At 32.7% G+C, this 15,103-nt stretch overlaps 1 protein-coding gene across 1 annotated transcript; it reads left to right on the top strand.

Annotated features, from left to right (window-relative positions):
- The first annotated feature begins 2,862 nt into the window (after positions 1 to 2,862).
- On the top strand, positions 2,863 to 13,745 carry LOC138334527 (synaptic vesicular amine transporter-like). Its single transcript, XM_069283183.1, has 17 exons — positions 2,863 to 2,934; positions 3,395 to 3,524; positions 4,255 to 4,543; positions 5,414 to 5,472; positions 5,850 to 5,933; positions 6,709 to 6,801; positions 7,101 to 7,190; positions 7,549 to 7,589; positions 7,847 to 7,910; positions 8,275 to 8,370; positions 9,278 to 9,356; positions 9,795 to 9,846; positions 10,256 to 10,319; positions 10,705 to 10,824; positions 11,595 to 11,640; positions 12,137 to 12,224; positions 13,575 to 13,745. The coding sequence occupies exons 1-17, from the start codon at positions 2,863 to 2,865 to the stop codon at positions 13,638 to 13,640; spliced, it is 1,533 nt and encodes a 510-aa protein (XP_069139284.1). The 3' UTR covers positions 13,641 to 13,745.
- The last annotated feature ends 1,358 nt before the right edge of the window (positions 13,746 to 15,103 follow it).

The following is a 15,103-nucleotide window of genomic DNA, read 5'->3' as shown; positions in this document are numbered from 1 at the left end:
TTATTGCATTAAGCTATCTTCCTATGATATTTATGGTCTATGCCAGATGCCAGAGCTTAGCAGACAATCTTCATGATGCGCGCTAACCATAGGAAGATAGTTTAATGGTTATATTTACATTATCAACTCTTTTGGGGTCTCTGCATTAACATTGTTTTAGCTAGACCAGGAAAACCGTTTATCAACGACGATTTAATCAACAAAATAGAACAGCCATTTTGAGAGTGACAACACCACGTCAACATTAATGACGCCATAATGGTCACGTTCTGTGTCAGTTAAACCGTCATATACTTCACTTTACCTTGGTTAGTTTATAGAGTAGAAGTGAATGTAAATATAACGATTTAAAGTCTAAGTGTCTTGTAATAAAGACTTCATGATGACAAAGTCGTAATAACAACATAACTTACGTGTATTACACTAAGTCGACATTACCAGATACCCAGTCACTATGAAGACATCATTGTCTTTCAATATGGCCCTAACAGAACTCTGACTGTAACTCCCTCAGAACGTTACCAACTATTCAATTACATTTCTGTCAGAATCATCCAGGCGCTTTTCGCCTTTGCGATGATCCACTCGAAACAGCTCGACCACGTCTTTGAATGGAAGGAAGAGTTGACCCTATCGCAATGACCTCACACTTGTGGCGATTATATTGTGCCGCTGTTAATACATGTAAAACTACTGATAGTTTCGTTTAGCGTTATATTAAATAAAATTTAAAAAAAAAACATAACTGAGGCTTATTATCAATTGAATGTGATGTTCGAAAAGACATATGTATGATGAGTGTACATAATGATAACGAATCTATAAGGATATTTGTTGCGCCAATCCTGGATAATGTTCTTAAAGTGCAATGTGGCCTTACCTAAAAAAACCTATATAAATATATGTATATATGATGATATTAAATATCTAAATATCTAATTCAAATCGCATATACCTGCGGCAAAGTTACACATAAATCTATGAAGTCAATTTCACAAATTTTATATATATATATATATATGTTATCCCCATTTCATGAATGTGGAATATAGTATTTATAAACTACAAGAGCAAATATTTGTCATATTTAATGCATTGTCAGCTTGAATGTAAACACATCATTTGCCTACAAGGGAAACATCCAAGACAACTCCATGTCAATCTGACCATACTCCATGCGGATATCTACAGATTACATCGCGAAGTTTTTATTTCGTAACTGAATCATTGATTATCATAAACATGGAGCGGGCACTCTAATAAAACTCACGACTGGGTCGATGATATTTGTCGATTATGGTATTAGCGAATTATCTATATTTGGACAGTATTAGATTGTCCACATATTCCAGTGCTGACTCAATTTTATAGCCTAATAAACTTGATAAAAGTAAACACATGTATAAACAAATGACGTAGTAAGTAGTACCATGTAGTTCATTAAAGCTGACAATGTAAAGAAAACAGCTTTCAACTGAGATTGAAAAAATAAAGATAAAGAAAAATAAAAATAAGAATCGTTTTTAAGACATTCCCCTGTTACCATTTACTTTATCTCTCTACCATTACTTAATCGCGACCCCTATATAAAGCGCTCTGTTCAGTCTATTTGTACATTGTGGATCACCCACCATTTTTTGAAATCCATAATGCATGTTCTTTAACTTGCATTGCCAGCTGTAAAAAACAGTAACGTTATTTTTTTAAATCCCAGGAAGAACTTTTAACACTATCATGTTAGATAATGAAAAAACAAATGTGATTTTGATTACATTTAATGCAGAGCGTGTGTTAAAACTTAAAATATAAATATTATGTTATGGACAACATAAAATGCATAATATTAACTCGTGTATTTTTGTTTGTTTGTTTGATTGTTTTTATGTATACTTTTTTATGGCTAATTGAATTCGTGATCAAGACCCTTTTGGTTTTATTTCATCTGTATTTTTAATATTTTAACGATTTATAATGGTTTGCGAAATTTAATCCCACTCAAAAAACCGTCCATTTTCATTACAACAATGTTTGTTATGTCATTAAAATCTAAATAATTGATTATACAACTTCAAATTTTGTCTTTTCGTAGAAACATTGCATTTCACCTAGCCGACCGGGCTTCGATCCCCGGCACAGACGATTAAAATATAGGGAACATTTAACCAAACACGTGGGTTTTCTACGGGAACTTCTGTTTCCTCCCACAAGACGATCCCTCGCGCGCTTACATCCGGGCCATCGAGAGTGTTTTACATAAGTTGTAAAACTTGTTTTGAAATCGATGTAAAATAAATAAAATTTATCGTTATGGACCTATTTCCGCACGAAATTAATAAATATTTCAAATTTGATTTTTTTTTTGTTATGTTGTCGTAGTTTCGTTTTATTATGCAAAACTTAATATAAATATTATGTTATATACAACATACTTTACATAGCGTAGATCGTCGGATAAACCAAGTAGCTCTCATATTAAAATGAAAACGTACGTATGACGTCATAAAATCGCTACTTATATTGTTCGGTCTATCACCTCTCAGACAGAACAGATCAACCAATAAAAAACAGCGATACAAAACACAATTAAATTATATAGCTAGATGCATTTTGGAAAATGCTGTGCATCTCCCTAGAACACAGTTCACTACTTTCTTATTAAATCAGGTTGGGTGTGTCGACGATGTTTCAATTTCCCTACGAGATAATGTCTTGAGAACTCGTATTAATTTGAAATGGGAATGAAGGGTCTATCTTTAGTTCTATAATGAAAGTGCCCCCTTCCTGTCCTCGACAACTTAGCGATATCCTATTACCCAACTTACTCGTCCGTGAAATAGATAGAAGAGCAGCGAATGTATTTCCATGACAACTCGGGGACGATTTCCAGATTTGTTCTCAGTTTGTCCGAAGGTTGAACGGTTGAAATTCGCAATGGTAAGTTTTTTTAATGTATCTGCTAATTTGATTTTTTTAAAATGTATCTGTCAAGTTGAAATTAATTATTAGCTTTTACATAGGTCTGTAATGTTTTAGAAGAATTGATAAGAAATGATATTTCATAGAAATTTTGAATAACAAAAGTATGAAAATACAAAAAAATGGTTTTAAGATCACTTGATAATCTTGATGTTAATTCCCATGTATCTTTGTATAATTGTAACATTGTAAATGGTCTGGTCTGATTATGGCATTTGTACTAAACAGGATTTATCATTTCTGGGTTATGATACTTTGTAAATATTAATATATTTGTACGAAGTAAATGACAACGAGGCACATAATTCCTTTATACGTTAACATTTTTATTGATGATATTCATATGTACACTGTCATATCTTGAGATAATCTACTTATTCTTTATAATCTTCAATACATACCGTTCTGTGTTGGTCAGCCATTGTTGAGGACGAGTGTTGTCGAGTGGGGAAATTCTATATTGTCACAAGCTAAAACATCTCGAGTGTCAATACTTGTGCTTGTTTTCTATACCAATATGCTGGACAACCTTCTACTAACAGCAGTCGGTAAGTCTTTAAAGATATGAAATAATATATATATCTATATGTATCTATAGCCAAAGTTATTAGATGCAATTTATTATCAAGACTTTATAATGTTTATGACTTGAATAAATACCATACACATGATTATGCTAATTTTTGACAATTAAAACTTATTTTCAATGTTTAATGAGAGAGGAGTCCGATCAAAATTAAAAATATTTATGAAATAAGGTATATAATCTCTATAGCCAATGTTATTATAGGCAATTGATTTCCAAGACAAATTTGTGTTTACTGAAATACAGCATTTAAAGCTTATTTTTAACATTTAAAACTGATTTTCAATTTTTTATAAGAGAGGAACCTGATAAAAGCCATTGTTTCATATACTTAATACAATATTTACTTTTGACTTTTTATGTGACAAATAAGAAAATAATTACATACAGATTGTTTTTGTTTATTTGTGACTTCCTTTACGCATCTCCTCATTCATTAAACATCGGTTCAAAGTCATTATGAAAACATTATTTCACATGCAATATGCAGTCGATTTTTTTATGTTGCATATCTATATGCATTGGTGATTTCGATATGCCTCTTAATGTTTTTTCTTTGGCCTTTGCAAAATTTCAATTGACGTCTGTAGCATACGAAGGGAAGGAAAACTTGAAGAGGGCGCCTTTATGCTTAAACATACTTAAACATTGTTTTATGAAATTAACTCACAATTCGTGTATTATTTTCGTAGTTCCTGTGATCCCAGAAATACTGATAGACTTGGATAAAAAGTCATTAGAGGAAACCATTCGTCAGGAACATTATTTTAATTACGTAAATGTAACGGATAAAGTGATGATGATAAGCGCGGATGTGGAACAACTCAGCAACGTCACTTCCGGTAATTCTATCGGTTTGGCCAAACGTCTGCTCATGTCTTTTAGTGCCGTAGACGAAAACAGCCGAGTCGGATGGTTGTTGTCATCCAAGGCTCTAATACAAATTATAGCTAATCCAGCAGCTGGGATGTTGTGTAATAGGTGAGTCTGTATTGAAATATATTGACAATCGTCAACCATTATGATCAGAGTTATTTCCCTTTGTTGCATTCCGCCAGGGAGTAATTCTTGTAGTTCAGAAGGATCGGCATATATCCAGAATTGCTTTCAAACGTCTTACTACATATTGTTGTTGGTACGTAGACTAGAACAGTAGCATTTGCCTTTAGTAGAACCATATTTGATTTGTAGAGAGAATACCAGTACAAAACGTTTAAAATTTGATTATTCGATGTACCAATGACATCAGTCATATATGGTTTTTTTTTTGGTTTTTGTTTTTTTTTGTTTTTTTTTTTTACTATTGCATTAAGATGTCATTTCAAGTTTTTTAAGAGTTTAAGGGTTTTAAATACATAGCGACTATATAGTATACTTACCCATGATTTAGAGTTTAGATTATGGACTATTCTATACCTTGTTGGTATCATTCTTTGTACTTTGAATTCATGTGTTGTTTTAGCGTGAATACAATCAAATAAGCAACTAAAGCACTTGTACTCAGTCAAGTTAAGTCTCTTCGAAAAGTATCCACAATCACCTTACTGTCGGAAGTCTTTTTATACAAGGTTCGGTATAATGTAAAGCCAACTTAAAATATTGCGGCTGGCTTATTTTTGTTATCTTCGCGCTTTCACTCACATCCACAAATTCTTAACACCATCGAGATATTCAGAATTTCATTGACGTACATAAGAGCAATAGTTAAAAGAATTGAAAATTTACCTGCGCATATCTCGTATAAAAACATGGGAAATATTGACCCCGTTAAGCTAAAGCGCTGTATGGTTTATATATCTAGATACATTGATATAGATTTGTGTGATAATTGGCCGTTTATATACATTACAGATTTGGCTATTCTGTTCTGCTTTTTATTGGAACCAGCACATTACTCCTGTCATCATCTAGTGAGTATGCATTGATTTCTATCGTGGCGATAGTGTACAGTGTATTTAACCTATCAAAAGCGTTTTCGATTTGTAATTAATTAATATTCATTTTCGTTACGTGATCTTTCTGAGAAGCAAATGAGTCGGAATTAATGGATCTTAATTTGTTCAATGTTTAAATCGTATAGCCAGTGTTATTAATATTTAGTACGAGAAAAACTTTTTTTTTTGTTAATCAAAAATTGGCCGTTTGGCTACATGTGATATACGATTTATTATTGTTAAATTATCTCACACATTGACCTTTCTAAATACTGCAATGTTCTACAAAACCACGAAAATGTCATCCCAACGAAATGTTGTTAACTATACAGTATACATGTTTTCACCTGTAGTCTACATTTTCGCGGCATCTATGGTCCCATTGCTGTTGGCGAGGTGTATCCAGGGAATTGGGTCGGCTGCCTCTACCATAGCAGGTAACACACGATATATTGCTGATAAAATACTTGATTGCGTATGTATGCAAATACATGTATGTATCTACGTTAGTTGAATGAAAACTTCAGCCGTTCAGCTGGTATCACTCCATATCATATTAACTTTTATAGAACAAGTCTAAAAAAAAACTCCGCGAGTCGTGTGGAACAAAATTTAAAACTTCATAAAGTTTCAGAGAAAGAAACGTTTTTAATAACACATCTGTAATAGTCAACATTTTTAACGTCAGTAGAGGATCTTACATGAGTTGCCATGTGATATTTATTAAACAAGTTCAATAATTTATATGTCACGATACATTTAACGGCTTTGATAAATTTCATATCACAAAAGATTCAATTCATCACACAAATTTTATTAATCGAAATAAGTTCAACTTTAAACTTTGTCTCTATATAAATCAGTTGAAATCCGGCTAAGATGTGACTTCATATATAAAATATGACGTCAAAACTACATGGGACGTCATGCTAGTGTTATTGCACATGCGTTCTTACACGATAGTTCTGAAATGGCCGGATGGCATGGCTGGACAGGCCAGTTATGGGATAAATTTTAATTTCAAATGATGCATTTTGTCTTGACATCATGTCATAACGGGTTATGTGATTGAACTCTATCAGTGTAATCTTTAATGAACCGTATTGTACAATTTCACGTCTAATTGATTTGCCGAAAATGTACAATTAAAAATACATGATCCAACGTTTTGACAAGCAATTACTTTGTTTAACTGGCAATTTACTTTAACAGGAATGAGTTTACTCGCTGATCGTTACCGGGACGATAAAGAAAGAAGTCGTGCTATGGGAACGGCGATGGGTGGAAGTGCACTCGGTGTTGTTGGTGAGTGACACAGAACATATTCTTTCTGTTGTTTGTTTACAAAACATAAAGCTTACAACTAGTACATGATATGAAAGCATCTCCTTTATTATATTAACTGCATTCCATTTTCCTACTATATAATAGCGTGACAATTATCAACATGTCACTTGGAATAAGAAAGAAGCATGCAACTTGTGTGTTGGAAATAATCAATGTTGTGTTTTTACGAAAATGATTAGTACCATACTGTGTGACAATATTCAACAGAATCATGTTACATAACACTACCTTATTGATATGACTCTTGTCTGTTCCAGTCGGCTATCCTTTTGGTGCTTTTCTGTATTCATATAGCAGTAAATACACGCCGTTTGTAACCATAGCTACATTTGTAGCGTTGGATATGGGTAAGAATATTTTAATCATATTCAGTAGCCTTACTAGTCATAATTACACTTTTACTCTTAATTAAACAATAACTCAAGTACTTAATCCAGTTTGATTCAGCGATATTAAAGGCCACATACCAAAATAACGTGTACAATTTACCGTTGAGTATTCCCAATTTCTGGTAATTATGACGTCATGTTTGACGTGATTCTTGTGACGTCATACTCATCGGAAACTGGGGTTCTTCGATGATAAATTTTACATTACACACGTCGTTTTTGATTCTCGAAACCCACATATTCAAAAGATTGGATTCAGAATCTATATTTAGTAAAGCAACACAAACCATAGCGAAATAATCATGTTTTATTTCAGTATTACAGATAATGATTGTGCGACCAACACTTAACCAAAAGGTAAGATGGTGCATACCATTGCACTGGTTTCAATAAAAAGTATGTGTCTTGCGCATGCGCAATGCAGCGCTCCGGTCGATTTATGACATTTTGTTAAGTTATAAACCAGATGTTCAAGATCATAGTATTATTATCATTGAACCCCGCGTAGTAGAAATAATATTCACAAATCACAAAAAAGAACCAAATGTATTTACTTCATTAGAAACATGTTTTAGAAAGAGTTGTGCTGTTTAACCACGATGCTTTACTTTCAGTTACCTGTATTAGGTACACCACTCCATCGACTGTTGAGGGATCCATACATTCTTGTGGCTGCAGGTACGTTATTATTCAGTTTTACATCTGTGTTACATTCTGGATGATTCAGGTGTAACATCATTGTCCAATGTCGTATCAATATTCATATTAATGAATTTCTTAAAATGCTGAGTTCATCCATTATATTGAATATATTGAATATATATCGCGCTTTTCACTTATTTGACACAAATTAGTATCTCCAATGAAATGCATCAGAGCAATAGAACGTTTCAAACCAGCTTAGTTACATAAATGCCTTTACAATGCTAAACTGTTTGTTTTTATTTGAGTTTATTTCCATGCCTGGCGTTAATATCATAAAGCATCTTGTAATCACTTTTTGATTCCTTATTAGATTTATCTCCCCTATTTCTACTGTTAGGTGCTGTCATGCTGACAACCACTGCCATGGCAACCCTCGAACCAACCGTTCCTTTATGGATTATTGATACAATGCATGCTCAAAAGTGGGAACTAGGTATGCAAACATATACTGTTGTTAATTACTATTTGAATGTGTAGATTTTCTTAATTTATTAGTGCCGATGTCCTAATTGCATGTATTTAATCATTTTATTTACGAACACCTCTTAAAGGCCCATTACCTTTCCGGAGCAAAATATAAAGGTTTCTTAAAAAACATTAATAACACCAGAAAATGCATACCGATGATCTAAAATAAGGTTACGACACCAATCATATGCAAGATTGCCTGCGTAATATATGAAAACAGTGGAGAGTCAATTCGCTGTTTTGCCATCTGGCGCAGTGATAGTCAACTACCGCGCGGTATTTAGGACGACGGCGGGAAACATAATACGACCCGCGTTATGAAAATAAACATTTTATTTATTTTAATCAAATCGTTCAGAAGGTGATGATTAATGTAGTATTAACGGTAAGTTCATAACTTTTAGGACTCTACAAAATTATCGATCTTGTTTTACATTCCCATTTTAAAAATTAAAAGCCGTTTCGGAAAGGTAGTGGGCCTTTAATTAAAGAATTGATTGAGTATACTCTAAATAAACTGCGACATGTTTTTGATTAGACTATTCACAGATGTTTTGTCTTATATCTCCATATCATACGATATTTTTGTCCGTGAAATAATTACTTAGTTATATCAGCCAATCAGAAGCGACGTACTAAAATGTGCTTATAAAAGTATTTAAGCTAATGATTATGATCGTTACAAACAAGTTTTTGTTTTCATATGGACCTCAGAATGCAATTACGATTATAAATTTAACTAATGTTTATTTTAAATAAGGATAAAATCTTGTACTATATGTCATGATTATGTACATTTTCTTCGCGATTGCTACTTGCAATAATGAGTGTCATACAATGAGGGTGTCTAAACGACTGACATTTATTTTTAGGTTTGGTATTCCTGCCTGATAGCATTGGATACTTTGTAGGCGCGAACTTTTTTGGAGTTATTGCTAAACGAATAGGAAGGTACGTGTTGCACTAGGTTTTCAGCTATCAAACTACAGCTGAAATAAGTAAAGATTATAACAAAGGAAGGGAGATAACACTTGCTTTCTTATTGATGAGAGATGAGCACTTTTATTCAAGCGAATGAAAATATCATATCGACACCGTGATATTTCGTCTTTGCATATTACAGAGTTAGTTCCCTTGCGGGTAGGTATCGATTGTTACGTCATTATTTTGTGAGCGTCATTCACGTCGTTTTTTCCGAAACGCATGACGTTACGCTCGCAAACACATGACGTCACAATCAATACCTACCCGCAAGTGCAAATAACTCTGTAACATACAAATTCGGAATAGATATAACGATTTCAATCAATTAATGGATTTCTTCTTATATATATCATGTCTAAAGCTCAATTCTCTCACAAATTGTTATTCTATCATCCTTTTTTCCAGGTGGATTTGTTCGTTATGCAGCATGCTTCTGATAGGCCTATGTCTGTCGCTTGTAAGTATAAGATTTTTTTTTAAAATAAATTTTCAAACAATTTTATCACCGGATTTTTTGACTTGCATCTTCCGAAATTATTTTCAATTGTTTTTATATTATTTGCGCTATTAATAATGATGCAATAAGCCACATCTGGGTTTTTTTCTCCTGATTTGTTGGTGTTTAATGACCATATGTTTTCAATATAATTTTCTTTATGTCATGTAGTCGATAATTATAAACAAATATTTAGGCTAATAATTCGCAGAATCATTTTTATCTGGTTTGACATCCATAATATTAAAATTTGGATTCATATAATAGTCTCTGTGCAAAGACGAAAATCCAAATATAATTTATATTGATACGGGCTCTATCTTTTGTTTTTAATTCAAGAGCACTGCATATGTTTTTATTTCTTATTCAGATCCCACTTGCTAATAGTGTTGCTGAGCTAATTCTTCCACACTTTGGCCTGGGATTGGGCTTAGGTAAACGATTGTTTTTGTAATTTTTATCTAACATTTAATTTGAGGCACAATAATTGAAATAAACAGCCAAATATAAATAAATAGTTTACATGTCAATTTAGCGGAAAAGAGATCGTTCAAAATTTCTCAAAATCAATTTTACTAAAATGAAAATGTTTTCATTATTTCAAAATTAATTTAATAAAAAAAATGATAGAAAATGTTTTCAGTATTTCAAAATTAAATACTACAAAATTAAATTATGATTTCAAAATAAATTTTTACAAACATAAAAAAAACGTTTTCAAAATTCCAGCTTTTAACAAAACAAAATAAGTTATAAAACTCACTACAATCGTGTGGTACTTTGTATTTTGACAATTAAATACAGTTATGTAATCTACAGGTATTACTGACGCCTCTATCATGCCGTTACTGGCTCTGTTGGTGGACACACGCCATGTGGCAGTGTATGGGAGTGTCTATGCTATAGCACAGCTCGCGGTCTGTCTCGCCTACGGCATAGGTAATACATCATATAATCATATAAGTACACATGAACTAATATATCCTTGTATCTGTCTTCAGAAAAAATGACAAGGGCGTAGAACTACGAGTCTTGGTCATTTTCACGTTCATTCAACACTAACGATTAATGCATCCAAATTATCAACAGAAAAAAATAAACCATGACATACAGTAAGAATATTATTGAATGACATATTGCTAACTAATTTTCTTTCGCTGCTCTTAAATTGTGGGAAAAAACCATAAATGCATCCAAAACTATCAATGGAACACAAATGAAATAACGATATAAAACTATAACTAAATGGCATACTGCAATCTGTATCAACTTTCTTTCGTGGCTACATGTACTTAATTTTGAGATTGTTATTTCAAAAAATTCGCGAATATTACACGGTGAATTGGTCAAGCAAGTCGTTAGTGAGGGAACCAAGATTGTAACATTCACAGTATTGATAAAAACGAAAGGACATTTCTCTAACGAAGATATTATTCCGCGGATATCTATTTTCGCAATTTTACTGTGATAGCAAAACTCGCGAAATTAAATCGCATGCGAAAGAAATCTGGTTTACAGTAATGTATATTAATCGTCTATCTTGCAATAACTACATCTGAGAAATGCTCAGCGTCAAATGTGTTAGTTACTGTCGTAGAGATATTTTTGTTTTTCGTTTATATCTACATTCAGCTATTTGACTATTTGCATAGCATTTGATTATTAATATACCACACATATCTTATGCATTGAATCACTTTTCATTTTAGGTCCGTCAATTGCTGGACAGATTGTAAAGCTAGTAGGATTTTCATGGTACGTTACCGTAGGACAATCACTGATTTAAAAAAACAACTAATAATGCAAACAGATCATGTGAATAAAAATCGATTTGAAAAATAATATCTTTCCAATCAACAGGAAAGGAAAATACTTTTTTTCAATTAAAAACCTCGTGTGTTCCATACTTGTTTTATTGGCATGTAAGTAAAATATTGATTGAGATAAATAATAGTTTATCTGTTTTCGTGAGATATTGATTCACATGATACAGTACGATCATAATATAGCTAGATAACGCTTGCATGAGGTAAGCTATGTATTCAAATACATGACAAATATTTAGATATATTTCTTAGACTGTATTCCTCAGACAAAACGTGATTTATATGTACTTATATATGTAGTATGTACTTAATACATATTTAACAGTTTTAAATATTCTTTATTTATTTCCTGTGTCTTTTGAACTGCATAATGATGCGTTATTCACACACTCAGTAAAGAAGTTTATATCCTTTGTTCCTTACAGGCTTATGTGGGGGATAGCCATCATAAACATCGCCTTCAGTCCATTGTGTCTTCTGCTAAGAAATCCCCCTCTGAAGGACGAAAATAAGGTAATGTGTTTGCCGTTCTGTGCCTTTGATAGTACACTTCAGCGAGATAACACTATAATATATCTAAATGTTTAATTATCTACTAAATGAGGACATCTTGAATGTGTTGTGTATCCTACTAACACATGCACTCACCACAGGCAGCATATAACATACGGTTGTCTGCAAATAACCGAGCCAATACAATGTAAAAGACATTATAGCATCGATGCCCCCGCTCCATCACGGGGGCATCAATCGTTTTATTATACGAATATTATTGTTTCTATCCAAATTGGACTTATTGAAAACATTGAAATATTCTGTTTCAATTGCCCATACCATCTTAACTTCGGTGTTTGCACAAAAAAGCTAGATAGCAGGATACATGTATAATTTATTAAAACAAGATGTGAAAAATGTAACAAAACACCCAAACCACACAGCATATGTTGTAACTACTATCATTTCCCGTACTTGTTGAGCTTCGTATTCAGAGTAACACGTTAGGTATACCCTTACCGTACATGCACATACATGTATTTCCGATATTTACGACTTTGGCTGTGAAGGGGACATGGTGGGTAATTACATTCAGTTTGTAGATTTCAATAACTGTTTTAATTAAAAATGTTGAAAATGTCGAGCAGTAATCTACTGTGTTAATCGTAAGCTTTAGGCACAATGTTACGGAAAATATACTGTCACCACAGATTGCCTTCATGTGTCATGTCCTGGAGTCTTAACAACTGTCAGACCGTCTCCGTTCAAATTATACACGTGAAACAGAGATGAAGTGATGGTTAAGAAATACTAAATAACATCTAGTCAATGCTGGTTTTACATTTAATCAGTTGTTAATATGATATAAATGTTCCGTTAACCAGAGTAAACTAACACATGGATGAGGTATAATAATAAGATTTAAGAAGATGAGGTAAAATAATAAGGTTTAAGACCACTAGTGATTTTTATATGCCTATATATCAACTCTTGGGTATATATGATGATAACTTAGTTGATATAAAGTGGGTATGCATCCATCCTACCCTGAGATATTACTTCTGACTCATAGATTGGTGTGTTGTTTGTGTAAAATATGCAGAAAATGTACACTTGTATTGCAAGTCCACATGGTTCAGTATATATTTATGTCACCAAATAACCATGTCATTATGTTTACCCGTGTTTATCAACTAAGTTATGTTCAAGTGCACCTAGGAAGTGATATATAGTCATACAAAAAGTCACACGTTTAAGCGGAGTCTTAAACTTTAACCGCCAAACTATTCTTATGTCGCGGAACTTCAAAATACATTTTGATGATGTTACTTTATCATTAATTAAGAAAGAAATGTTTCATTTTTTCAGCCAATACTGGATTGCCAAGACAAAATGGACAAAATCGACAACTACACAGAGACAAAAGCTGAATAAATGAATAAATGAAACTAACATCAACTTCATGGATGCCTGATGCTATATCATAAACCGTAGTACATTATCATCTCGTAATCATGTAGCAATATTGAAGAAAATGTATTTTATCTAATAGATATACTGCAAAAACATACAAATGTCTGATGTTATTTTTATTTTAATTGTTTATTGATTTCAAGAATTTATTTTTACGACACAACGATAATTTTACATTAAAAAGTTCACATACTTGTTTCAAATGACTTTCAAACCATTCCAAAACTGTCGACATAACTTATACTTTTCATTTAAACGTATCTGTTGGCTAAGTCATGTTGATCATCTGTACGAAACACACAACAAGAGAAGATAACTCCTTTACCGACAATTGCATAAAGCAAATATTCCAAATATTTACATAATGGAATAAGTTCTTCTCGAAGAATAAAATATCAATTCCAATTATCATTGCTATTAAAATAACATTCCAAGGGTTTAGAATAAGATTTTGACCAAATCACATACTACTTACAGATATACAGTATAAAATCCAAAATAAGCAAATAAAATTATCTTTGGAATTTACCTTTGTGCAAGGAAAAAGTTTACAAAAATGGCACCTTGAAATGCTGTCCAATTTTGCTCATCTTTGCATTTGTACTGAACTGAAAATTCATAGTTGAATTAGATGTATTGCTGTGATATTTATAAATGTGTATTATTTGCAAACCACCTCGAGCTCGTTATCTAGAACACGGGAGTTTTGAGATACCAAGTTGATGTGGGTAAAGTTCGATTTACCGTCGATTCATTCCACTTTCTGGGAATTGCGACGTTATAAAAAATACCGTTAAAATATGACGTCACAGTAACCGGAAAGTGAAACTAAGTGACGGTAAATCGTACTTTACCTACCTTATGTTATGGTTTCTTGAAATTGACGTATTCATATACTTTGCTTAATTCGAAGTACTTTATTTGTCTCGACTATTCTTGTAACTACAGACATACATGTCTGTCGTTATGGACACTAAGCCTAGTACCCTTTTCTCCCTCTATCCCCATCCTACCACCTAAGCTGACATCTTACCTGAGATGATGATCAGTAAGGCGTGCGTCACAGGTAAGGTATGCATATTTTCTTCAACCCTAGATGGTCCATTATAGCAATAAATTCAAATGATAGCATGCTGTGACAGCCTATGTACCTGATTAGTTTAGTAAAGTCTAACTGTCTACTTGACCCCAAGTGGTTTTGTATCAAAATGCGCTTAGTCTTTCCATTGAGAACAATTGAAATTCTGATTTTTCTCCAAATGAAGATAATATAAATATACACATTGTTTTATATCATGTTTTCATTCCATTTACCTTTTTGATGAGACTGAGATGGGTTTATCAATCATGTACCATAGTTAAATGTATACTACATGTGTACAAGTATATATGTGTTTTCCAAACATGCTTCGAGACAATACCCC

Source organism: Argopecten irradians, chromosome 11, assembly GCF_041381155.1.
Source record: "Argopecten irradians isolate NY chromosome 11, Ai_NY, whole genome shotgun sequence".
Classification (NCBI taxonomy): Eukaryota; Metazoa; Mollusca; class Bivalvia; order Pectinida; family Pectinidae; genus Argopecten; species Argopecten irradians.
The sequence above is the reverse complement of the archived record's forward strand: the minus strand, read 5'-3'. Positions and strand labels throughout refer to the sequence as shown.

Bases quoted from the DNA above. Each gene is read 5' to 3' on its own strand.
- LOC138334527 (XM_069283183.1), top strand. From the start codon at position 2,863: ATGACAACTCGGGGACGATTTCCAGATTTGTTCTCAGTTTGTCCGAAG. The intron at 10,825-11,594 runs GTAATACATCAT...TTTTCATTTTAG, and splicing joins CTGTCTCGCCTACGGCATAG to GTCCGTCAATTGCTGGACAG. The intron at 11,641-12,136 runs GTACGTTACCGT...TGTTCCTTACAG, and splicing joins AAGCTAGTAGGATTTTCATG to GCTTATGTGGGGGATAGCCA.